The sequence below is a fragment of the Leuresthes tenuis genome, unplaced genomic scaffold (genome assembly GCF_036924035.1).
Source record: "Leuresthes tenuis unplaced genomic scaffold, fLeuTen1.0.hap1 SCAF_9, whole genome shotgun sequence".
In the NCBI taxonomy this organism is placed as follows: domain Eukaryota; kingdom Metazoa; phylum Chordata; class Actinopteri; order Atheriniformes; family Atherinopsidae; genus Leuresthes; species Leuresthes tenuis.
In genome coordinates, this window is record NW_027325363.1 from 24,256,951 (window position 1) to 24,280,119 (window position 23,169).

At 41.6% G+C, this 23,169-nt stretch overlaps 2 protein-coding genes across 3 annotated transcripts; one reads left to right on the plus strand and one right to left on the minus strand.

The window, feature by feature from the left end:
* The first annotated feature begins 913 nt into the window (after positions 1-913).
* On the plus strand, positions 914-15,266 carry pcsk7 (proprotein convertase subtilisin/kexin type 7). Its single transcript, XM_072392941.1, has 17 exons — positions 914-1,049; positions 2,112-2,419; positions 2,852-3,094; positions 4,276-4,410; positions 4,973-5,138; positions 5,261-5,351; positions 5,541-5,595; positions 5,730-5,868; positions 5,988-6,088; positions 8,384-8,551; positions 9,664-9,768; positions 9,883-9,985; positions 12,574-12,730; positions 12,916-13,010; positions 13,156-13,258; positions 13,374-13,491; positions 14,043-15,266. The coding sequence occupies exons 2-17, from the start codon at positions 2,171-2,173 to the stop codon at positions 14,328-14,330; spliced, it is 2,316 nt and encodes a 771-aa protein (XP_072249042.1). The 5' UTR covers positions 914-1,049; positions 2,112-2,170; the 3' UTR covers positions 14,331-15,266.
* Positions 15,267-16,055: 789 nt separating this feature from the next.
* Positions 16,056-21,853, minus strand: tagln (transgelin). 2 transcript variants are annotated; one of them, XM_072392942.1, is made up of 6 exons: positions 21,702-21,853; positions 18,430-18,472; positions 17,408-17,596; positions 17,136-17,307; positions 16,914-17,016; positions 16,056-16,797 (listed from the first exon to the last, which is right to left on the minus strand). In XM_072392942.1, the coding sequence occupies exons 2-6, from the start codon at positions 18,439-18,441 to the stop codon at positions 16,659-16,661; spliced, it is 615 nt and encodes a 204-aa protein (XP_072249043.1). In that variant the 5' UTR covers positions 18,442-18,472; positions 21,702-21,853; the 3' UTR covers positions 16,056-16,658. The 2 variants fall into 2 exon arrangements, with proteins under 2 accessions (XP_072249043.1, XP_072249044.1); XM_072392943.1 differs by lacking the exon at positions 18,430-18,472 and having other exon boundaries at positions 21,702-21,850.
* Positions 21,854-23,169: the final 1,316 nt, after the last annotated feature.

The following is a 23,169-nucleotide window of genomic DNA, read 5'->3' on the forward strand; positions in this document are numbered from 1 at the left end:
GTCACATGTACATTACAGAGGAGGATACAGGACAGGATGTAATTTTTTTTAAGAGCATGCATATCTGCACAGGACTCTAGTCCATCGCTGTTTTCTTTGATCTGTATCTCTTCTTTATCTGTATCTGAGAAGCAATAGTTGCTGTTCATCAATCTGGAAAGGGTCAGAAGGACATTTCCTAACAATCTGAAGTCCATCATTCTACAGTGAGAGAGATTATTCACAAGTGGGAGCTGGCAATGTTCAGAGAAGTGGCAAAAAAACGGAGGAGCTCCATCTCAGACTCTACACAGGCCTTAGCGTGTTAACTGTTAAAAGTTGATGACAGCACAATTAGGGTTGCAAGTGGGAAGCCTATTTTCTCTAAAAAGAATGTGCCCGCACAGCTTAGGTATGCAAAGTTGCATCTGAATAAACCATAAGACATCTGGAACAATGCCCGTTGCACAGACCAGTTCAAATTAGAGTTGTTCGATGATAATACACAGCACTAAAAAATTTGATTATAACCAAACACAGCATATCAACATGTACAGCTCATACCAGCTGGATCTAGGCACCTTGAATGACGAGGTACACTTAGTTTTACTCACACTGCTTCTGCGTTTTGGCTTAGTTTTTGCTGAATAAATAATAACACTGAACCATATGTAAAACACAAATATAGCTCAGATAAATTTGCTAAAATCCTGTTGTTAGATTCACTCTGGACTATATCAACTGGGGTCAAAGGCCCAACCTATTTCTAACCTTAACAATCAATCCCCCAGTTTGTCTTAACTCCACACACCAATCACAGCATATCGCCCCTCCCATTTTGTGCCAGTCGCCTGTGCAGCCTTGCAAAGCTGTTATTGTGGCCCTTACCTGTATGACTTTATGCTGTGGCTCTGGGCCAATCAAAGATCGCGCACTACGTGTACACAATAAGTGTATGACGTAGTACGTTTCAGGGCACTCGCGTGTTACGGAAATGAGATGACAAACTCAGCGATATTACTCAAAAATATCCACAAGCCATCGAGAAGAGGAGAGAATTCAGTGGAAAAGTAAGACATAACTGTATTACTGCCATAAACAATCACCGTTGCTTATCGGCTCGACCTGCTTTGTACTCAAACAACGATCTTAAGCATTACCGTCAGGACTCTAGCTTGCTTACTAAAGCTATGACAACAACCACGCTGCGGGTGAAACTCGGATTTCACTTCGGGTTGTAGAGATATTTTTTTCTGTTCATTCTTAATGTGGACATGATAACGTTTTTTTGTGAAGACGTGGAGTGTTCTAATTATTTTCAGAGACGCGGTTAATTAAAAGACAAAGGTCGCCGAGCTGTCCCAACTGGCTGTCAAATAAGCTAGCTTAGAGGCTAGACAAAAACTAAACAATCAGCAAAACTGAGAGCTAACGTCATGTTAAGCGCACAAAAGAGCTAAACGTGGATTGTTGTGAGCTGTCGGAATTAAAGCCAATGCCAATACTAATATAGCGTAACTGATACTACAGTCCAATTTGTTAAAGGAGAGCTGCAGTTCTGTATCATGTGATGAGTGTTCGATATGGTTGTACAGGGGGTTTACATCCATTATTAATGAGGTCAGAGGATAGATTTAACTGCAGAGGCGCTGGTAGGGGTTTGACACATTTGCTTTGGGAGAATTTACGTTCTAGAACACCTTTTGAACGAATTGTTCGTAATATCAGTGTCATATAGTCTTCCACAGCTGGTGTGGTTTCCTTATCTGGTTTCCTAAACATTTGAATAAACATGTGCAATCTTCTGTACCTTCTGTACTAGTTCATTGTCCACATTATTTATTTTAAAACACGACTATGGTATTATTATTATTTGAGTTAAGAGTATAGCAGTCCCATGGGAAAGCATTTTCACAGGAATACATGCTGGAATGTTTGTGGAACAGGATGGGTAAGATCAGACCGGCTTTAACCACAGCCCTGTGAGCAGGCCAGCACTTAGTGTGATGCTGTAATTTTGCTAAGCTGTCTCTGAATTCAGCACACAGGTGACAAGCAACCAGCTACTCGTTCTCAGATAGCCCTCATTAATAAAATCTTTGTCTCTGTGTCTGTCCTTGTCTTGTGTCCAGATTGCTGCTCAGATGAAGAGGGTTTGCCTGATTGACCCTCTGTGTCACCCTTCCTTGCCATGGCAGCACCCTATTTTCCCACATTCCTCCTCCTCATCTTTCTGTTCTCCATCACCCTCTTGCTGCTCACTCTTTTGCCCTCCGTCACCCCCTCTGTTCCCTTCACATTCTCATCTGATTCCTCACCTTGGCCGTCGCACTCCTGTGGTCCGGGTCAGTCATGGGCAGTCCGGCTCCAGGCTGGCTCGCATCATGAGAAAGAGGATGGGGAAGAGGGCTCTAAGCACCTGGATGTGATGGCCAACAGGGTACAGCACTTCATTTACACTCAGTCCGATAGGTCTAACAGTTATTTTTATCTCTGGTTTTCTTACTAAAACACCTCATGCATTTTTATCTTGAAGGTGAACATTTAGGGAAATTTCATTTGAACATTTTCAGTATCATTTTGTCCATCTTAACAAAGTACTACAAGCACTGCACTGGTACATGTTTTTCTGTTACTGTAGCAAGTCGAATTAGAATTTCAAAGGCTTTCTAATTTTTCAGACTGAAACATAATCCCATGAAAAAGACCACTACATTTATTTGTTGCTAGTTGACACGATTTGTTTTGTTTTGCCTTTTTTTCTTTGCATAAATCCTAAAGCGTTTGAAGTAGACTGAGGACTCTTTTTTTTTTTTTTTTTTAGGTTTAGGTTTTTCTTTTTGGCTCATCATCAGTATTCTGTCCATTACAGGTAGCAGAGCAAGCTGGGCTACAGAACCAGGGCCAGATTGGACAGCTGCAAGGCCATTACTTGCTGTGCTCTGTAAAACCTGATTCTGGGTCTGCGGGAAGTGTCTGGAAAAGAAGTCTCCAGCCAGGGGATGTTCTCGCTGCCCATCCTCATGTCCTGTGGTACTCAAAGGAGAGACTGCTGAGCCGCTCAAAGAGATCAATGGCCTTCAACGACCCCAACTACCCAAAACAGTGGCATTTGGTGAGGGCTTTCTTGTGACATTTGCTGGTTTGATAATGACTCTTTACATTTATTAGCACCATTACAAACTGGAGATCAACTGTTGATGTAGTTTTTTTTTTCTTTCATTTGCAGATGTTTCTGCACTTATTTATTTATCGGCCTTGTAAAATGATTGAGGGCCAATTTTGGGAATTGATACCATTTACATGATACAGTTAGAGGGACAACTGATTGAACAGTTAGTTACTCAGCATGTTGACACAATGCTAAAAAAAATATGAGTAATTGTAAGTATTACAGTGGAAATCTTGTGAGCAGACCAGATGCACGAAGGTGGAAGTGACTCATGGGAAACCTGAAGTGTGTAGTAAGAACAGAAGTGTTGATTGATAACAGCATTAAAGAGGAGATTTGAGGATCCCCACAACACATTAACACGTACAGAGTCAATCTACTTCTGAGAGTTCATCAGAACTCAAAGAATAAAACTGAACTGCACAATACCAGTGTTTGTTTACACTATAAACCCAAGAAACTGGCACATTTCAGCTTTGCGGGGCCAAAGCGTCTGTGATAGTCAGCTTGACTTCTCGAGATGAATCATTGTCAGCAAACACGCAAAACATCTTGACAGTCTCATTTGAAACTTCTTTAAACTGCTGTGACATTTGTTTATTGAAACATCGTCAGAACAATTTACCAGAGAGAAGAAAAGTAACGTTGCTGTCTAGACTGAGAATAAGATGCAGGTGGAGTGCCTTTTTTACACTGAATTTCTATCTGTGGTTGAAGATGAAGTCTGACAACCAAATTTGACTAAAGTGATCACCTAAGCTGCGTTTAATTAGCTTTTTATTTTAGAATCAAGCAACCGCTGCCAAATTGTGCTCTCCTTCCTGTAAGCAGGGACTCTATTTCTCATCTTAATCCTGTTTATGTGATCTTGATGGGTTGTCTCATTTCCTATTAACAGTGATTCACAAGCTTAAAGCTCTAAATCTCCTGTGGTTAGAGCAGGTGTGCTGTGGTCACAAAAACATCCGACTACCAATTTGCATGTCAAGGTTAACCTCCTTGTGGCGATCCGGGCATTAATCTCTGTGCCATTGCACGGAATAAAGACCGCATCTTGACCTTTCGCTAACAGTTCCCTCCCATTCCATTAACTCTTCCTTGTCTTACCCCATCTATTCTTACAGCATAATGACATCAATAGAGATATGGACATCAACGTGACAGGAGTGTGGGAGCGAAACATCACTGGTCAGGGAGTCACAGTGGTAGTTGTAGATGACGGAGTGGAACACACCCACCAGGACATTCACCTCAACTATGTAAGTCATCACCGCGACAACAACTCAACTGACCTCTCTGTTGGCTGTTTAGTTAGCTGGGAGTGGCTTAATTCTTTTGGAAGAATACGGGGCCTAATTATTTGTATGTGTGTATTAAACATTATGCTTTATCAACTCTGCCAGTGGGTTTTATAAGTCATAGCTTTAAAAGCTATGGTTGATTGAAAACTGCTGTGGCTGCGTCTGTTATGAGTGGAGCTGTGAACATTTTAACACACTGAGAAGTATAGAGAAGGTGACTCACAGGACAGAGGACACAGATGTTCATGTACAGGCAGTTTGCAGTTTAAGGCTGTTGTAGACGGGTCAGAAAAGAGAACCGTGCTTTAAAGTAATTGTAGTTAAATTTCATCATGAATGGGTTCAGAAATTCTTCTGGTTGTAGTTAGTTTTCAGAGCATTTATCTGATTGTGTCCTCACTGCTTCGAGTTTAGAAAGATTAAAAACATTTCCAGTTAAGCCTGTTTTGTCCAACACAAAGTTGAGTTTACGGAGAGTAAACCACAAACCCGTGTGATTGATGTAATGCTCGTCTTTAAGAGTCCTGAGGGCAGTTATGACCTCAACTCCAACGACCCAGACCCCATGCCTCATCCAGACGTGCACAGCGACAACCACCATGGGACTCGGTGTGCTGGAGAGATCGCAGCTGTTCCCAACAACAGCTTCTGTGCCGTGGGTGTGGCCTATGGCAGCAAGGTGGCAGGTAACAGTCAATTTTGCATTTTTATGAAAACCGGAATGTTGAGTTAAGAACCTTCAACATAGACGCAGAGTCATTGGGAACATTCGTGTTGTGATGCACAGATCTTTCTGCTTGCTGCTTAGGTATCAGAGTCCTGGATGGCCCGCTGACAGACAGCCTAGAAGCGATAGCCTTCAACAAGCACTACCAAGTCAATGACATATACAGCTGCAGGTAGCAGAAGTGTTTCTACCTGATTTGATTATGTATTTCAATTCAAAATGTGGCTTTTATAACAATAAAATGTGACTGGAAACTTGTTTTCAATTTGTCTGCATTCCCTTAGCTATTAAGTATTATCTTTTGATATGCATAACATTCAAATGTTTCTCAGACTCTGATGTAAACTGTTGTGTTGTGTAGTTGGGGTCCAGATGATGACGGACACACTGTGGATGGACCTCATCCCCTTGGCAAGGTGAGTCGGTTTGGCAATAGCACTCTTTGTCCTGCAGAGGGCAGTATACTGCAATGGCTCAATGACATTAGAGAAGCCGTGCAGGAGTTTTCAGTTGATGAATTTCTCTATTCTTTTTTTATTTTCACTCACAGGCAGCACTGCAACACGGTGTGATTGCAGGCAGACGAGGCTTCGGGAGTATCTTCGTGGTCGCCAGTGGCAACGGAGGTCAATACAATGACAACTGCAACTATGACGGTTACGCCAACTCCATCTACACAATCACAGTTGGTAAGACGAAGAGACGAGGTGCTTGCAAGTTCTTTTGCTTCAAGTCTTTGCAAGTTTGTGTGTGTTTTTGGGTTGTGGATACGTTCCAAAAATTGACTGTGTGTGTGTGCTTGTTGCAGGAGCCGTCGATGAGAAAGGCAGCATGCCCTTCTACGCAGAGGAGTGTGCATCCATGCTGGCTGTGACTTTCAGCAGCGGGGGGAGCAAGCTGAGGAGCATTGTAAGTCTAACTGAAACCAACACGAGGCTGATGAGAGTAGCATGTGCGTAAATTGCCTTAGACTGGTGAAAAACTAGGTACGATAATGTCATCGCTTGGAGAATAATTTAGGGTTCTTAGTCAACACCACATCCCAGAAACTGAATTCAGCTAAACAGATTGAGTTTAGCTTCTGGGATGTTTTCTGTTTCAATCATGAAAGCAATAGATTATAGCCTGTAAGGCCTAAACAGTTGGGCTGAGATTCCCTCCAACATGCTGCTGCAGGCAAACCAAGCACGGCATTGTGGGTCGATATGTAATTACAGCTGGTATTCAAAGCCTTAACTACTATCAAATGTGTCTGCTGCTTGTGAATTGGAGAGAGAGTCATCTGTAGAGACAGTTATGCTATTCTGCTCGGTTTACTATCCACAGTAATACATACTGTACATGTTAGTACAAAAAGTGTGTGTGATGCATATGTGATGGTTATGAAAAGTATTTAAATCTGGTGTTTTTTTTCCTCTGTGGATTTTAAAATATTTTAATGACAGAAGCTGAGACGTTGTAGTTGTCTTCATGACACGTAGAACAGTATACCTTCTGCCCCTTTGTGAAACCTGATGAGGTGTTGTAGTGCAGTACTTTGAAAGCCTGTGAAAGAGTGGCTCTGATTTTAAAGAGATGGCTGATGATGACAGAAGTAAGGGCCTGTTGAAGCCACTGACCTCTATTTGCCAATGTTTGAGGCTGTCACCGTGGTAACAGTTTGTTCTGGGGGATGTCATCGCCTGCAGGAGAATAGCTTAGTCAGGACCAGGCCACTGAGCCACCACCAAGCCACAGTACACTCCCTGACTAAGGACTTGCTAAGCACTGCCAGTTGGTGTGTTATTCTTTGAAAGTGAACATGTGTAACATCTGGAGGAGTGATAGGGAAAGCAGAAAGTCAGTGTTGTACATCGTGCTCTCACTGAGATTAATTAAGTGGCTGGTGGATACATCAAAGATGATTAAGGAGAGATCGGGAGTGAACTGAATACTCTGTGACTGTTGCTAAAGCGAATATGGACCACGGAAACATGTTTATGAGGTGCAGAGGTGCTTGAACGCTGGCACGGCTGTCATGCATGAAGCTGACTAGCCTTTTGCAGGGTCTGAAATGAACTGTCCAAGTACCAAATTCCACGAGGATTTTGGTGTTTGGCAGGTAAACAATGCGAAGGCAATCTGCTACACTGGTTGTCTGATTCCATGCCTGGTTTGAAAAAAGATACTAGAATATATTAAAAAGCTAGCCCAGAGCCCAGCTCTGTTTCAGTCCATTTAAGTACTCTTCAAAAAAAAAAACCTGCATGTTTAAAAACGAAAAAAATAATAAAACAAGGTAAGATATCTCTATTATCAGTATGTGTCTCATAAAAGCCACTGCATATGACTCTAGAAAAATCACAGCCAAAAGCTTTTGAAAGTATTACAATTAAATTACTTTACAGAAGTTGCCAAAAAAGGGTGAAAAATGTTGGGCAGGATCAGATTTTGGTAGAATACCAGCTTCAAAGATGTTTCAAAGATGAAACGATGCCTTAGTGACATTAACAGGCATTTTTTTGCCTGGTTAATGAAAAAATACTGCTTTCTCAGTACATTTTTATTTTAATCTACCAGTGTCAAGCTCATTTTTGACGTTGCCTCTCGCTGAAACGGCACAAGCACAATGCTGAACAGCATTTGGAAGCTGTGTGCGATGCAGGAGCAGAGGAGGGAAAAGGCCCACATGTGGATCTTAAACACGGAGCGCTGGGAACCATTTGGTTGTAAACATGGAAAACCTGTGATGCGTTTGCCTTGCATGTGACTGCCCACCAGAACACAAACACTCCGTGATTAGAGACGAATCCACGGAAAATAATCACACTGGTCTGTTTTCATTTTCTCATCAATCTGTCAGCTGATTCAACACGTTTCTGCTTCCTGGATGAACATTTGAAGTGATCCAGCCTTCTTAAAGCTTAGTCCACAGGGCCTTAATCCAGTGAGTGTAGTATATTAACTTCACACCAACAGCGCTGAACTCTGTCCACTGTCCGCAAATCTGTCATATTCTCAGGATGGCTTCATGATGCAGGCACCAAATCTCAATGCTCCTGGTTTAGATCCTTTCTTTTGGATATACCATGTTAGGTTTTTGGGTAAGCAAATGTGTTAACGCATACTTCTGCACAGTTTACATTAAAACTCCCGTCAGAATCATTAGCACCTTAGCACTGCTCGCACTGGTCATAATTCTCTGCCATCTCTCTTGTTCCGTAGGTGACATCGGACTGGTCCATGCAGCAGGGGACGGGTTGTACTGAGGGCCACACTGGCACATCTGCTGCAGCCCCCCTGGCAGCTGGAATGGTGGCCCTCATGCTGGAGGTCCGGCCCTGCCTCAGCTGGAGGGATGTCCAACACCTCATCACCTTCACTGCTACCAAGGTAAGCCCGATGAAACTGATGAAATCTGTCATCACAATACACAGGAGGGGAATTTTATTTGGGGACAGCTCCACTATATATTGGATTTCATCAACAAAATGAATCAGATTGAACCCTCGAAAGCCAGTTTTTTGTTGAGCTAGAGGGCTTCAAATGACTACTTTTAACCGTCTGAAAGTTCTGAATTTAATGGACAAGGGTCAATGACAGGAAGTGATTATTTTCTTAGATGGGTCTGCATCTACTGAGCTTTTTTTAACCTTTCACTGCGACTATAGACTCAAACTGGCTCAGAAAAAGCACACAAACAACTGAATAGCTTCACATGAAGCAATATTAAGGTATCCAAAACATGCAGCACAGGTGAGTTTGTTGATGTTCTCAGTTTGACAACCTTGTAATCCTGTGAGAGCCAAGTAAGGGGAGATGGCAGCAGTATGCAAGCCGGTGCAAAATGAAGGGCTTATTATGACTACATAAAACTACAGTGATCAAAAGCTAGAGAGAACCACGATGACACCGAGTAATTTGAACGTTCAAATCTGCAGGGATTAGCTCACGGTTAACTCTCTGTTTTGATACAGTTTTAAATCCTCTGTCTTTATCAGACAAAAGTCCTTTTCTTTCAAAAACTAAGCCAGAAACTGTTTTAATGATATTTTTATGGCGTTTTTTTTGCATTTGTTTAGATAGTCCCATAGAGATGGTTTAAAGAAAGAAAAAAATAGAAGAAAGTGAGCAGTAAAGGGAGAGCGTGCATTTTAGCCCATATGTTAAATACCTCACCTCATGGACATCTGTTATTTTCACTATAGGATATGATATCATGGCTGTATCTGTAATTAATTGAAGCATATTGTATAAACTGCAGTGAATAGAGAGAAGCAGATAGCCTGCCTGTGACCAAAGGTAACGAAATTTGCCTGCCAGCACCTTTATGACTACTAAATGAACTCTTTGTTTCCTGTGTTTATTTCCTGTAACAACCTTGTGGTGAGGGATTATAACTGACTTTTATTTGTTAATTTACATTGCTAGACAAGAACGTAAACGTAGCCTTGGCTGTGTGTCTCACGGCTTTGATTTGTTTTTGTCTTCCTTTTTACCTGCAGTGTGACAGTAGTGCTGACTGGGGCGTAAATGGAGCGGGTTTTCATCACAGCCACCAGCATGGCTTCGGTCTGCTCAACGCATGGAGACTTGTTAACGCAGCCAAGGTACACAGACTCTTTTTATTACAAAACCATTCACTGATTATGATGCTAAATGAATCAGACATTATATCAGAAATCGATGTTGTAATCGTCACAGTCGTCTGTTGTCTGTCTCAGGTGTGGGAGTCGGTTCCTTTCCTTGTGTCCTATCAGAGCTCAGCAATGAAGGAGGAGACGTCCATCCTAACATATCCCAGAGAGCTGGTCCGTACCTGGAATGGTAATGCTTTCCATTTATCTGCTCCGTCCTCACTCTCCCTGCTCTGTAGCGGACAGTTGCTTGTCACGGTTACTCATTGCACCACGTGACTGAGTCCCTCCCTCCCTGCCTGTCTGCTCCCTCAGTCTACTTGTCCATATTAGGGAATGTTCACTTGTTTGAGTTTCCTTGGTGAGATTTATTTTCTATTTTGTTCCTGTTACACCCCCCCCCTAAAAAAAAATCTGTTTCACTTAACAGTTCTCCCCAGTAGCTTTTGTTCTTTATTCACTTCTCACCACTCTTGTTTTCTTATTCAACAGTCTGTGTATGTAATCCGTCCCCCTCACACTTTCTTTCACAAATCCTGGTGATGATGACCTCATTCTGGCTGAAACATTTCCTTCTCCTTCATTTCTTTTGCTCTCCTCCCTTGATCTTTATCTTCCCTCCTTCATGGCCTCATTGTGGTTAGGAGCACTACTACTGACAAGTGTGTGTGAGTGTGTGTGCGTGTGTGTGTGTGTGTGCGTGTGTGTGTGTGTGGTTTTTATGCACACATTTGATCTCATGGAAGTTTCTCAAAGACAAATTTTCCGATAGTTATGGATCAGACTCACAAAGTGTGTCTAGATATATTTTCAAGAAGATAAATCACATCAGATGTCTATAGTTCACATTTTCCCCTTTAAATCTATCCTCAGTCTGTGTTGGGCAACCCTCTGGGGGGCTTTTTATAACCGATAGTGTTCAGATTTGCTTGTCACACTGCTCAGTGTTTGTTGTAGTTTCTATGTGTCTTGGCTGCCTCATGAGTTAATGCACGGCCTCTTAAGCTTTTCAGATATTCTGCTTCCCATGTGAACATCGTCTCCACTAATGTTGAGTCTTTGCTTTCAGCTACAAGTGTGTCGGATATTTCAGTGAAATGTTTGTGCGTATCTGCAGAGACGTCCGATTCTCATGCTCGTAGAAATCTCAGACTACAGTCCTCTCCGAGGAGCGGGAAAGAGGAAGAGAGAAGTTAACTGTAATTGTCCATTTAAAAAAAAAAAAAAAGAATGCGTAACGGACAAAATACACAGCTAAGAGACGCGCAAAATCCCTGCTTTCTCGCTCGCAAGATACGCTCCGAGATCACGTGCAGAATTAGTTTAATCTGATCTTTACTGGCATAATATGTCAGTACAGGTTGTTCAGGAATTACTGAAATTTGAAATGAAAAGACATCAAATTTAAACACATTGGGACACACCTACCCATTAGTTTTGAATTAGTGGGCGTGTCCAACTTTCCACTGGCATCGTTGCATTATTGAAATGACGGTAATCAAAAAAATCTTTTTTTTAATTTACTGACCTCCTTGGGTATCTTAAAGACTGTTTGATGATCATGAATGTATCTTAATATAATTAATATAATTAATATGATATTAGTGTTCCTCTGTTTCTGCAAATAGTTTTTCTCCATGTTGGTCTTTTTGGAGCCAGAAGTGACCATATTTGGGGTGTAGCTGGAGAGTGATGATTGGTTGCTTATAGAATAAGAAAATGCGTCAAAACAAATGCTTTAATACATGTCTGTTCAACTGGAGAACTATTTTAAAAATTCAATTCAGCACACTGAATCGCAAGAGGGCGTCGAGCCAATGATATCACGATGACTTTTGGGGAAACTGTAAAGACTGATTATTTAATGGGAGAAGTTGATGCTTTTATTAATGGGACATTGTTGGAGCCAGAGGTTTTCTAGTTAGCCTGTAGCAACAATCAGTGGCTGCTATTGCTCCTTAAGATACTTCCAGAGTTTAGGCAAGCGGTGTTGTTGGTCATGGAATCTCTTATTCTTACTGGGAAAAGTGTGCCAGAACGGACCAATCGTGGAAAAACTTTCAGAAGGTGAAAAAAAATAAATAAAAATTCTACAGTGTGTATCCAAATGAGCAAACACTGTGTGGGCTTATTTCCTTTTCCCCTGCGGTCCTCCCCTGCCTCCCTTCTTTTCTCCCTTAATTTCACACTCTTACTATTTTGCCTTCCATCTTTGTCCTTTGTCTCTCTGTCTCTCCTTCCACACCTCTGTTTACACTCCCTCTCCCCTTGTCTCTCTGTACCTCTCCCTTCCCGGAGGATGTGTACAGCCCTACATGGTCAGGGAGCAATGCTGCTCATTAGTCGGAGCCAAGGAAATGCTGAGAAATTACCATCATTTGCACTTAGAAGGCAGACAGATGTCAGAAGACTCTCTGATAACGGTTTCAAGGAGAGAACCGGAGTGTGATGGAAGTTTGAATGCTGTGTCTCCTGGATGTCTTGGTTTCTTTCTCTGTTACATAATGTAAAATAAAGTCAAGTAAAAAGATATTTATTTAAATGCAAATTTTAACATAGGAACCTAAATGATAAGGACAGCTATTAGAAAAGGCCTGATTTCATCTCAATAAAAGTTTTTAGATGGATGAAATGAGCTGTTTTTACTATTTTTTACATGAAATTCTAATCTGGATTGTAAAGGAGGTTTTTTTTTTTTTTTTTTTGCTTTTTAAAAGGCTTCGTGCTAATTTGGTGAATCTCAAAAATAAATGCGACACGGCTTCTTCTCTCTTCCAGTCTCTGCTGCTGACCTGATGCAGTCTGGAATGGAAACGCTTGAGCATGTGGCCGTTACCGTGACTATAACCCATCCTTGCCGTGGTAATGTGGAGATAGTGTTGGTCTGTCCCAGCGGCATGACATCAGTCATCGGGGCTCGCCGAGCCATAGACAGGTATGTGCAAATCTTCATGCCTATTGTCTTGTGCGAAGTAACATATGAAACTAGTGTAAAATGGTAAAAATGAGAGGAAAATGATTCTACTCGTATATGTAGGCAGTCATAAGTAGAGTAATTGTTGTACCACATAATCCTTCAGGAAAGATTTCTAACATGTGTGTCGTGTTATTTCCCAACAGAGATGCTGCAGGCTATCAGGACTGGACTTTCTCCACTGTGCGCTGCTGGGGAGAGAGAGCTGAAGGCCAGTACACCCTCAAGATATCTGACCACAGTAAGTTGTTATGTATGTTACAGTATGTTAACATACACCGACACACTCAATAGTTACAAACTCACACTTTCTGATTTCTTTTATCTAAGTTTGGTTTTAAAGGACCAGCTTGTGACTTGTGATTCATCCTTGACTGTTTCTGCAGAGGATGTGTCAGACCAGTGTGGAGTTATAGGACTGCTGAAGCAGTGGAAGCTGACCCTCTATGGTTCATCAATGACCAGCAGTGACGTGAAGGACAGACAGAAGTAAGGCCTTTTCCAGCTCCTTTATTATGTACAGCGTTTACGGAGGTTATGAGTAGTTGAGTGCACTGACCGATGGGGGGTTCTGCGAGCTGATTGGCTGTTCATTGATTGACAGGCTGGTGGAGGAGGCTATGAGTGGTAAATATTTGGACAGCAGCTTCTCCCTGCCCTGCCCTCCAGGCTTAGACATCCCTCCAGAGATCGTCAGCCCTTTCACCTCAAACAGCCTCAAGGTAAATGCCACCCTCACTCCCACAGACATGCTGCATATTTCTCATGTTGATGGCCTCCGTGTTTCTTAGCTTTTTATTTTTTTTCTCGGCTCGCTGGAGATTGTTAGTCTTTATTGTTTGGAACACTGAAAGCTTGTCAGCTGTGACATTATTCACTCGTGTTTTAAAATGTATTGATGGAGTCATGGAAGTCTGATGAACTGAGGGTTAGATTGAACATTTAACAACAATTTTAACCCACTAAGAGTTTGACACGAGCTGTTCAGAGAGGTTTTATTCTAATATTTGTACCCTATCCTCATTGATGCACTTTTATCTTGCCATGGGAGGCAAGGCTTTATTCAAGGCTGCATGATTTGATCAATCTTAATCATCATTAGTTGCCTCGGCTTTATCAGGGCAGAACAATAAAGTTTAGATGGCCACACCTGCATCTTTTTTATTTTTTTAAGTCTTTTTTTACTTCCACCTACGCATTCAGCAATCATTGATTTCCAGATTTGTAATGTGACATCCCTTTTTTCTTCTTTCCTTTTTCTTCTCACTGCCAGTTCCTGCTGTTGCTTGGATGCTTTGCTCTTTTCTGGTCCTTCTACTACACGCTTGAGGTCACCCTGGCCCATGTGGACCTCAGGGGCCTACTGTGCTTACCCAGGAGACGAGCAAGTCGCCGAGCCAGGTGGGAGCGCCGAGGGAGAGGAGTGGAGGAAGCACTGATGGGGGAAGAGGCAGAGGAATATGGGGAGGAAGAGGAGCAGGATTCAGGAGTGGAACTGCAGGCAGTGCTGGACTCTGACACCAAAGTGCCCCTCATCATTGGAGAACAGCTTGCAACGTAGCACTGAGCCTGTTAATTGGTCAAAACCTTCTCACTCACTGTGCCCATGGGACTTCTCAGGCTTCTTCCCTCCTCTCCTCACTCCTGGACTGCTTTTGATCCCACCAGACTCCCAGTGGTGGTGGTGGCAGCCTCAGAGTGGACTGCAGGTGAACTTGAATGAAGAGGGGACTCTTTGTACTCCCCTTTATTTCCCAGACAAGTGCCCTTGTATGTCTTTGAGCTTTGTATCTCTTTGTGTACACTTCTCCCTGAACAACTATCCTCACAACAACAAAAAAAGATAAGGCTAAAGTGAGGATATTTCTTTCTGTCATGGATGTGACATTTTTTTAACAGTTAAGTTTGTGTAAAAGGTGGATGTTGGGCATAAGGATTAATTTTCCAGTATAATTGCACATATGAAAGTGTTCAAGTTCACACAGGCTCTTCTGTAAAAAGTGTATCCAAAGAATATCTGAGTTAACAGCTCAATTTGATACATTGAGGAGTCAGAATGTGTGCTTGTAACATGCAAGGTCTTCCACTGAAAAGTGATATGTGAAATTTCACCAGGATACGGATGTTTTTCGAATGAGAATTATTAAGTTGTTAATTCATGCATTCAATCTTTAGGTCTGGGGTTATTATCTGTGGATTATCAAGCGACTACTGACATAAACTTGAAGAGGGATTTTCAAGTGGGGGATTTTCAATTTGCTTTTTTTTTTTTTATAAAGTATAATATATAAACGATGTGTGCCTGCTGTACAGATGTACTGTTTACCAACTGTGTTAACAATTTATACAAAGTGTTTTTCAGAATGTGCAAAGAGCCGTATTTTATTTTTCTTTGTCTCAGTGTTTTGGGTGCAGCTGGAAACTGTGTTTTGCTGTGCAAGTCACAGGTGATTTCAATGAAAATAGCTGGGGAATAAAAACAAAGACTTTTTCTGATGTACCTTTGCTTTTTCTCCACCACCATTACTCAAGCACACATTGTGAAACTTTTTGTCCGATTGCATGAACGCGTCTGTCTGGGGTGTAACACCAAGATCTAAGATCTTAACAGAATACATTTTACATGGTAACGCTCATGGCTGCCAACTTCTTGAGCAAGCCTGTGACACAAAGTTGCTAACATGATTATGCACGGTTGATAGGTTTATACTCGCCCCAGCCAAAGATTCAGCCAAGATGGTAAAGATGGGCTGATTCTTTGCTAACGTTCAGCAACTGAGATAACAACTAAAACCATTTCAGTTAGCCTGTTACCATGCAAACATTCACTCACTGACACTAACAATACTGTGAAGGTTGACATGAAATAATGCTATTTGGTAGTTTTAACACGTATCTGGTTGTAAAGTATTAGCAATGCTATAAGCATTTCCAGTCATGTGGCATGGCTGCAGAACAAAAAGAAACCCTAAAATTACACTGGGAGTGTATGTTTTTGGTACCCAGCATCATATGTGCAGCCACTTTTCAAATATAAACTCCTTATATTGAAAAGATTCTAGTGGAGCTTTCAGAAATCATAAATGTTTTAGTTAAAGGAGACATTCACACATTTTTGTCCTCTTAAATCAATACTTGTATGTGTATGTGTTAATCGAAATGTGACAATAATAATAAGAAGACATGTTTCCACATTGCAAGAATGCATACCTACAATCCGTTCCAACTGTCTAATTTCTCAATATGATAAGACTGAAATAGCAAGAGTCACAAGACAGTTCACAAATGTATGTCAAAGGCATTATTTAATAAGACGACGTACAAAAATATTGGCACTGACACAGCAGGCTTAGCAATGTGGTAAGTGGTAGGCTACTATAGCAGTAAAAAGTAATAGCACAGCGTGGTTGTGCTTGTCACTTTGGAATGAACATACTCTGCAAGTTTTGTAAACAAATTGATATTTTTACCAGATTCCAGCTCCAATGTTTGAAAAATCTAGGAAGTAGATAACTGTGACATGGGAGCTGTATGTTAAACTTTGTACAAGTAACAAATAGATTGGTTTGAGCTACATGATGATTTGGTTTATCACCTAATTGTTTGGTCGTTTTCAAGGCTACGATTGCGCCTTATGGTATTCAGTTGTACTGGTGGTCCTGCAGTAGGAAGGCAAAGCAGGGTGGGCTCTGCAGTGGTCACCAATACAAGCATGGGCATAGGAGTGTTAAGACTAGAAAGGAACATAGTTGTTGTTAGAAAACCTCCTAAATCTAAAGCAAAAAGGGGAGTTGTAGTGGACCAGTTAGATGTTTAGAGGCTCTGGGAGGGTATAAAGGGCTTCTGAAACTTTGGTAAAAGGGATGCGAATATTTGTGGCTCATTGATTTTACAGGATCTGCCGGGCTCTTCCGTAGCTCATGCCTTCCTGGCTGGCTCCCTTATTGGACCCCATCTGTAAGCCAATCACGTTTTTGCCCGCCTTCAACTGCTCATCGCTGAAATCTCTCTTGTTCTCTTGTGCTTTCCTGGAACACAACATTAAAAAACTGTCACGCAAGAAGAAAGTTTTGCAACACTCGTGTTTGTACAGTGCTTATTCTTGTTAGATTATGTTTATCCAGTATGTTTTTATTGCACTCACTTAAAGAACCAGTTAGGGTCACCGTTGTATGTGCCTTCATCCTTGGTGACGGCCAAGCTGCCGAGGGCTGACAGGGTCCTCTGCACTGCTGCCAGGTCCTTTCCTGTACCAGTACATACAGTATAAGGGTATTTAAGGATCATTCCTACCACCAAAGCCTTGTATGCTAGCCATTAAATGTTTTCAGCAACCAAGGCCTGTGGATGGAGAAATCACTCTGACCTTCCCAGAGGTCCACAGTCTGGAACATGTCTGTTTTGGTGACGCCATACTTCTCTGCAGCGTTGAGGAACTGCGAGATCTGTTCCATCTGCTTGAATGCCATGGGTGAGCTCTGGATCTTCTTCACAGGTTTCTCGCCAAGGAACAAACTGTTAATAAGTTCACTCAGGATCTGGCAAGGCAAGAATAAACAGAGGGAGATTGAGGATAAGCATATATATTAAATATTAAGCTTAAGGCACAGTCTATGCAAACGGGGTCAGTGCACTCACACATCCGTCTTTCAACCAAGCCTGAAAGCCCATCTTGCCAGGCTCTGGCCTTCCCGCGCCAGAGCCACACTGACGGCTGATCCACTCCACCAGGATCTGCTCCAGATCTGGGTCATACTTGCTGTCAATCTTATCCTGAACCTGCCGGCTCATGCCATAGGATGGACCTTTGTTAGCCATACCGACGCTCTGTGAGGCAAAAGAAGTGGGGAGGTGAACAGAAATGTGGGCAATGAACGGCGAAATGAGAGACATAAATCAGAGAATCAAAGTAAAAAGATCAATCTCCAGTTATCAGTCTTCTTTATGTTTATCGTATTTGTATGAGAATGTAAGTGGCAGTTCAGATGTAATCATTATCTGCCATAATGACAATTTCCCATACATGTTAATTGTAAGTTATTTTCTCCCTCTCTTGCACACTGTGATCCTACTATTATTACTTTCCTTAGTGACAATAAAAACGAGCTATAATTTACACTGTAAAATTCAGATGGAGCTTGCAGCAAGCACACTTGCACAGCTGTGCATTTGAGTGAACAATCTCTATAAAAGGCATACTTACTGTCAAGCAAACCTGCAGATACTCCATCACACAGTTTGTATACTGTATACTGCACAAACACTGACGACATGCACGGCAGAAGCGTGTATATAAGCGTAAATGCTCAGCACTCAGTTTGATTCTGTTTCCCAGAAAAGTTGCATTAACAGTGTTGTGTCTCCTAATGCACTCCATTCAGCCCTGTCAGAACCTACAGTATGTCTGAGGCAAAATGGTGTACAGTGGGAGCTCTATATCAGCCAGCTGCATTCTGATCCTTTAATCCACACACATACACACAAACCCCTAAATGCATTCTCTCCCTTTAGGCTTTGGATCTCTGTCAGCGCAAACACACTGCCAGCATTTGAAAAAAAAAAAAAAAGAAAAAATTGGGGGGGACTTATGCCTCTTTTTTGCCTTTGGGCTAACAGCCAAGTGCAAAACCCATATCAAAGTGCTATCAGCACCATCCAACCTTTGTTGCCATCTTGATGTCAGGTCACGTCAACGTCCTGTTCCTGGGGAGGTTCACAGTTAAGATGTTAAAGGTTAAACTGAGGAGCTGACTATTGGAGTCTCAATTGTGGCTCAGGATGAGGACAGTGCAACAGTGCACGTATGTTTGTGAGCGTCACAAAATTACTTTTTCCAGTTGGATGTGGTTTCAATTGCATCAAGTGACAGAATATAAAGTGGGGCATAGTCAGACATCATTTTAAGTTTGAGAAACATTGGACTTATAAAACAGTGATGTTTCAAATGTTTTATGTTTCAAACAACAGGCAGGCACATAAATGGCTGAGGGAAGAGTACCTCAATGCTTCCGTAACCTTAAACAATACACAACAACTGTGGATGTAAGTCACTTTAATAAGTTCGTACAGATGTCATGAATGGAGGATGCTAGTTTTAGAGATCTAACAAGGCTGGAATATATTAACTTTTCATCACTTTAGTTAACAGGGCTCTAGGGGATGGACTCATTCTTTGAGTCAACATCTAGTTGCCATTCAAGGAACTGCATTTTAGGCACCTCTGAGTGGGCTTCATTTCTCAGCCCTGTGGGATACAGCCTTGTCCAAAAACAGTAGTGGCCCACTAGATTTGGCCCATTTAAAATTGCCATGCCAAATTTGTTACTATGTCTACTTAGACATTCAGTAGACAGTGAGAAACGTTTATATGGAGAAATTTTCACTCAGTTTTAGATAAGTCAGGTAAAAAGATATACTGAACGTCTGCACAGAGACACTAATGGATTGCTGCTGGTACACAGTGCGTTACCACCAAACATCCCTGTCTAATAATTTTTGCATTCCCTGTGGTGCTTTTCCAGACCACCAGAAACCAAACCTTTCATTCCGCAAGTTTAGTCTCTTTCTTGAGCGTACACAGGTCGTTATACACCAGGCTATTCTCACTAACTTGGATCATTATGTAATCATTATTACAGAGTAGTGTTTTTTCTGGTATGCTCCTAAATCTTTTTTTCACTGGCCTCCAGTTGTTAGCCTCATAAACTACTCTGTGAACCACAATTGCAAATAGCACACAATACACCCTTTGTGGAGGGAAAAAAAACATAAAAGTTATGTTGCTCGCTCAGCGCCATGTCTTGTCAAGAGAAATGAAGAGAAGAGAAGAGAGGGAAAGGGAAGGGAAGGAAAGAGAAAGGAAGGGAAGAGAAGAGACGAAATGTGTGCTGCATGACAACCATACAAAGATGACATAATATTTTTAGAGGTTAAGTGAGTCCGTTAGGGCCTTGTATTTTTGACTGGTATTTATGAGTATCCAGGGGCCTTTTGCTATGCTTGGGATTCTGCCAAAGATCCAGTAAGTCAGGATTGTCTGCTAAACAAGCTTCTGTTTTGTCTTGCTGCTTCTCGTCTTTGACTTTTTCCATTTTCACAACTTTGTGAAAACCAGCATCTTTGCAAATACTCCTACTATCTTTTGTGTTTTAACATTTTTTCTATTTCAACTATCAAAACATGTCAGATGCAACTGTTGTTACTGGTACTGTACAACAAGTACAGTTTGCTGCCACATGCACAAGTATTGGAACTGGTAGATCTAATTCATAATTACAAGTAAGTAGTTTCAAGATCAGCAAAACAAGCAAACAAACAAAACACAGGTAATGAAACAAATCCATATCATATGAAACCTAACCATATCATACTTAAAGAAAAAAAAATCAAGTTAGTTAAACCGTAGTTATTCAGATGGGGGGAAAAAAAGCCACAAGTGCTCCTTTCAAAAGTCCCAGAATACTGAATCCCACTAACATGACTTCATCACTTTTGTCCCTGCATTCTCCATTCTTGTGTTATTCCTGCTCTGTTTGTGTATTACCATGGTAATACACTTAATGCCAGAACAGGAAACCAGTATGAGGGTTGTGGCAACTGTGGCAGCCTGTGGGGAAGTGGCGTCATGCAGGCTTGCCTCCTCTACAGTTACTAGCTAACCACCAAATAATGACTTGGTATGAATAAACTTTTGCTGTGCAAATTAAAGTCACTGTAAACATTTGATTCCTCAGAATGAGTTTGTTTAGTGTTGTGTGTAATAAAGCTAGATAGTAAGATATGCTTGCGCTTATCAGTTCAGCAGTATCAGCTGAATCATCTGGTTTTTGAAAACTGCTCATAAAACTGCTGCTTTGCCCTGAGCTGCCAGACTTTAGCTCAGAAAGTATTTTTGCAAATTGCTGCCAAGGCCCTTCATGGCTCTGATTATTCTGACAAACTACATAACTGCTGTTTGTCAGAGCGGATTTGTCTTTGACGATTCAGAGCACTCTGACACAGACGTGGTTAGTTCCTGGTTTTACAATCAGCCGTGCGCCTGGTTTGTTTATGTGCTACCACAGGCACCGTAGATATTGTTATCTGCTCCTGTTCCTGCAGATGTTGCTGCTAATAAACCAAGCGGGCCACTGGTACTTCTCATTTACTGCTGCTGGCCTGCTTTTCCTGGAGTCCTGGCTGTGCTGCCATCTTTAATAATTAGCTACTTATCTTTAGTTTAGATACTTCAGACAGCCATTAGGCTTCAAGCAGTAGTTTCTAAATGCGTGCTTGGTATTTATAATGATAAATAGTTTAAATTTTCATAGTTATATTATATATTAATTATACTCCGGTCCTCCACTGTGCCTCTATATCTATATATCGTCATCAGGAAGTGTTTATACAACTCATAACATTTCGCCCATATGCTTCCATAGTCCATGTATGAGAGTGGAACATTTGCTTGTGCAAAGAAGAGATATGCAGCACAGTCTGGCTCTCTTCTCCACTTCTTCCTGTCCTGTCTATGCATGGAAAATTGTTCAAATAACACTAGAATCACTTTTAAATCCAACAGACGGGGTATCTGCAATAAGACTAACTGTGTAAAATAGAATTAAAAACAGAACTAAAACAAAAACGGGTACGTTGTGTTCAGTGGGACTGAGCTTTTAGTGAATTATAACTGTTACCCTGAACAACTGAATTGAATGAAGATGCGTTCAAGAATTTCCCACAGTTGCCTCCTTGATCACTTTGTCACTCTGAAATCCTGCAGCTGTCGCCTTATTTTCACAGACAAAAGTTTCAAAGGGTTTGGTAAGAATTTAGGAAGCCCCGAAAGCAGACCAGTCTGGAGGAATGCAAATTACACCATCTTTCACCAACTCAAAACCCGGTCTTGGAGAATTTAATCCTTTATGGAGGAATAAATGAGAGGTATACTCACTGTGTGAAGGAAGAGGTGAGTTCTCTGCTGGCCGCTGGTGCAGTGTGTGGGACAAGAGGGGATGCTTGACTGAGCGTTTGTATATGCTTCACAGGAACCTTCCCAAAAATGCCGGCTTTAAAGGGAGCAGAAGAGGAAAGATGACTTCACTAGTCTGCCGAGAGATGGAGGGAGGGTGGAGGAAGGAGGGAGCACAAAGGAGAAATAGGAGAGAGAGGGGAAGGAAAAAAGGAAACTTCATCCTTATAAGGCAACAGCCTTTCAGCAGCTCCCTCTCCCTGCCTGTTGCGTCTCTTACCCTATCGTCAAGTTAAAATTGCCCAGCCTTATTTGGGTAGAGCTTCTCTGTGTGGAGGAGAGAGACGGCAGCCAGGCAGCTTTGGTTTGGTCAGAGAGAATTCTCCAAATACTTTTACCACATCACTCCTCGTTCAAAGTAGCTGCAGGATGGTGAGACGCAGGAGGATGGGGGATGGAGAGAGAGAAAATAGAGAAACTTATAGCTAACTGGATGAGGGGAAGAGAGACGAGTGGTTGTTAATATCTTGTCCAATTGTACTGACAGGATGCTAAGGAGAGGAGTGAGGTGGAATAATAGTCATCATTTAGACAAAACTCCATGTAAGTCCTGGGTACTGTGTGTTTGCCCCACTACCACTCATGACATTTCTATCACTTCCATTCCATTACAAACATCTTTTGACATGACACCTTAGTGTAAAGTTTGAAAGTGGACAGATCACACTGTGGATGAGAAACTCATTTGGAACCACTCATACGATTGAACACACGAGTGTGCTCTACATAGACAAAGAAGTATCAGATTTCAGTCTTCAGAAATATTTTCCGTAACAGCTTAGCAATGACATATTAATGTTCAGACCTGAACTGCAGATAACCATAAACTGATATCTTAATCCTGTGTAAGTGCTTCCCACATTTTGTTTTTGATGTGAATAATGACCATTTACTTCCAAATAACTCCTTGAAACTGCCTTTACTGGCATTTTGAAATATAACTCTTGTGAGCAAATGACAAGAAAAGAAATCAAACAACAAAAAGATAATTAACTCAGTTGCATTTGAACTGCCTACATTTCTGGCCTCTGTAATGTTCAGGTTTTACTGCCGTGGTCCACTCATTTAGTCCCGCTTCTATCTGCTGTAACAAGAGCAGAGCCAGATGTTGCCACACACATTCTCATGCATTTCACTGAGCGTGTATTTGTGTGATAGGTTTTGCTTTGAGACAGCTGGTCCTGATGATGAATGTGGATGATCATGCTGGCATTTCAATTATTAACATTTGTTGACTTTAATGAGCCTTTGAAAGCAAAGCACATGCAAATATTGCTAAACTGCTGGCAAGCAGAAGTTGACCAGCAGGGGATTTGAACTCTGGAAGAACAACAGTCAAAACAATAGTTTTGTTGACAGAACAACAGTCCATAATTGATGATAGAATTCA

What these genes read in the sequence shown, in the direction of transcription:
- tagln (XM_072392942.1), bottom strand. An exon ending in CTTGGTTGAAAGACGGATGT is followed by an intron (nt 17,308 to 17,407) that starts GTGAGTGCACTG and finishes TTGCCTTGCCAG; the next exon opens with ATCCTGAGTGAACTTATTAA. An exon ending in GACCCTAACTGGTTCTTTAA is followed by an intron (nt 16,798 to 16,913) that starts GTGAGTGCAATA and finishes GTTGTGTTCCAG; the next exon opens with GAAAGCACAAGAGAACAAGA.
- pcsk7 (XM_072392941.1), top strand. Translation starts at nt 2,171, where the DNA reads ATGGCAGCACCCTATTTTCCCACATTCCTCCTCCTCATCTTTCTGTTC. An exon ending in GGAGCAAGCTGAGGAGCATT is followed by an intron (nt 6,089 to 8,383) that starts GTAAGTCTAACT and finishes CTTGTTCCGTAG; the next exon opens with GTGACATCGGACTGGTCCAT. An exon ending in CCTCAAGATATCTGACCACA is followed by an intron (nt 13,011 to 13,155) that starts GTAAGTTGTTAT and finishes CTGTTTCTGCAG; the next exon opens with AGGATGTGTCAGACCAGTGT.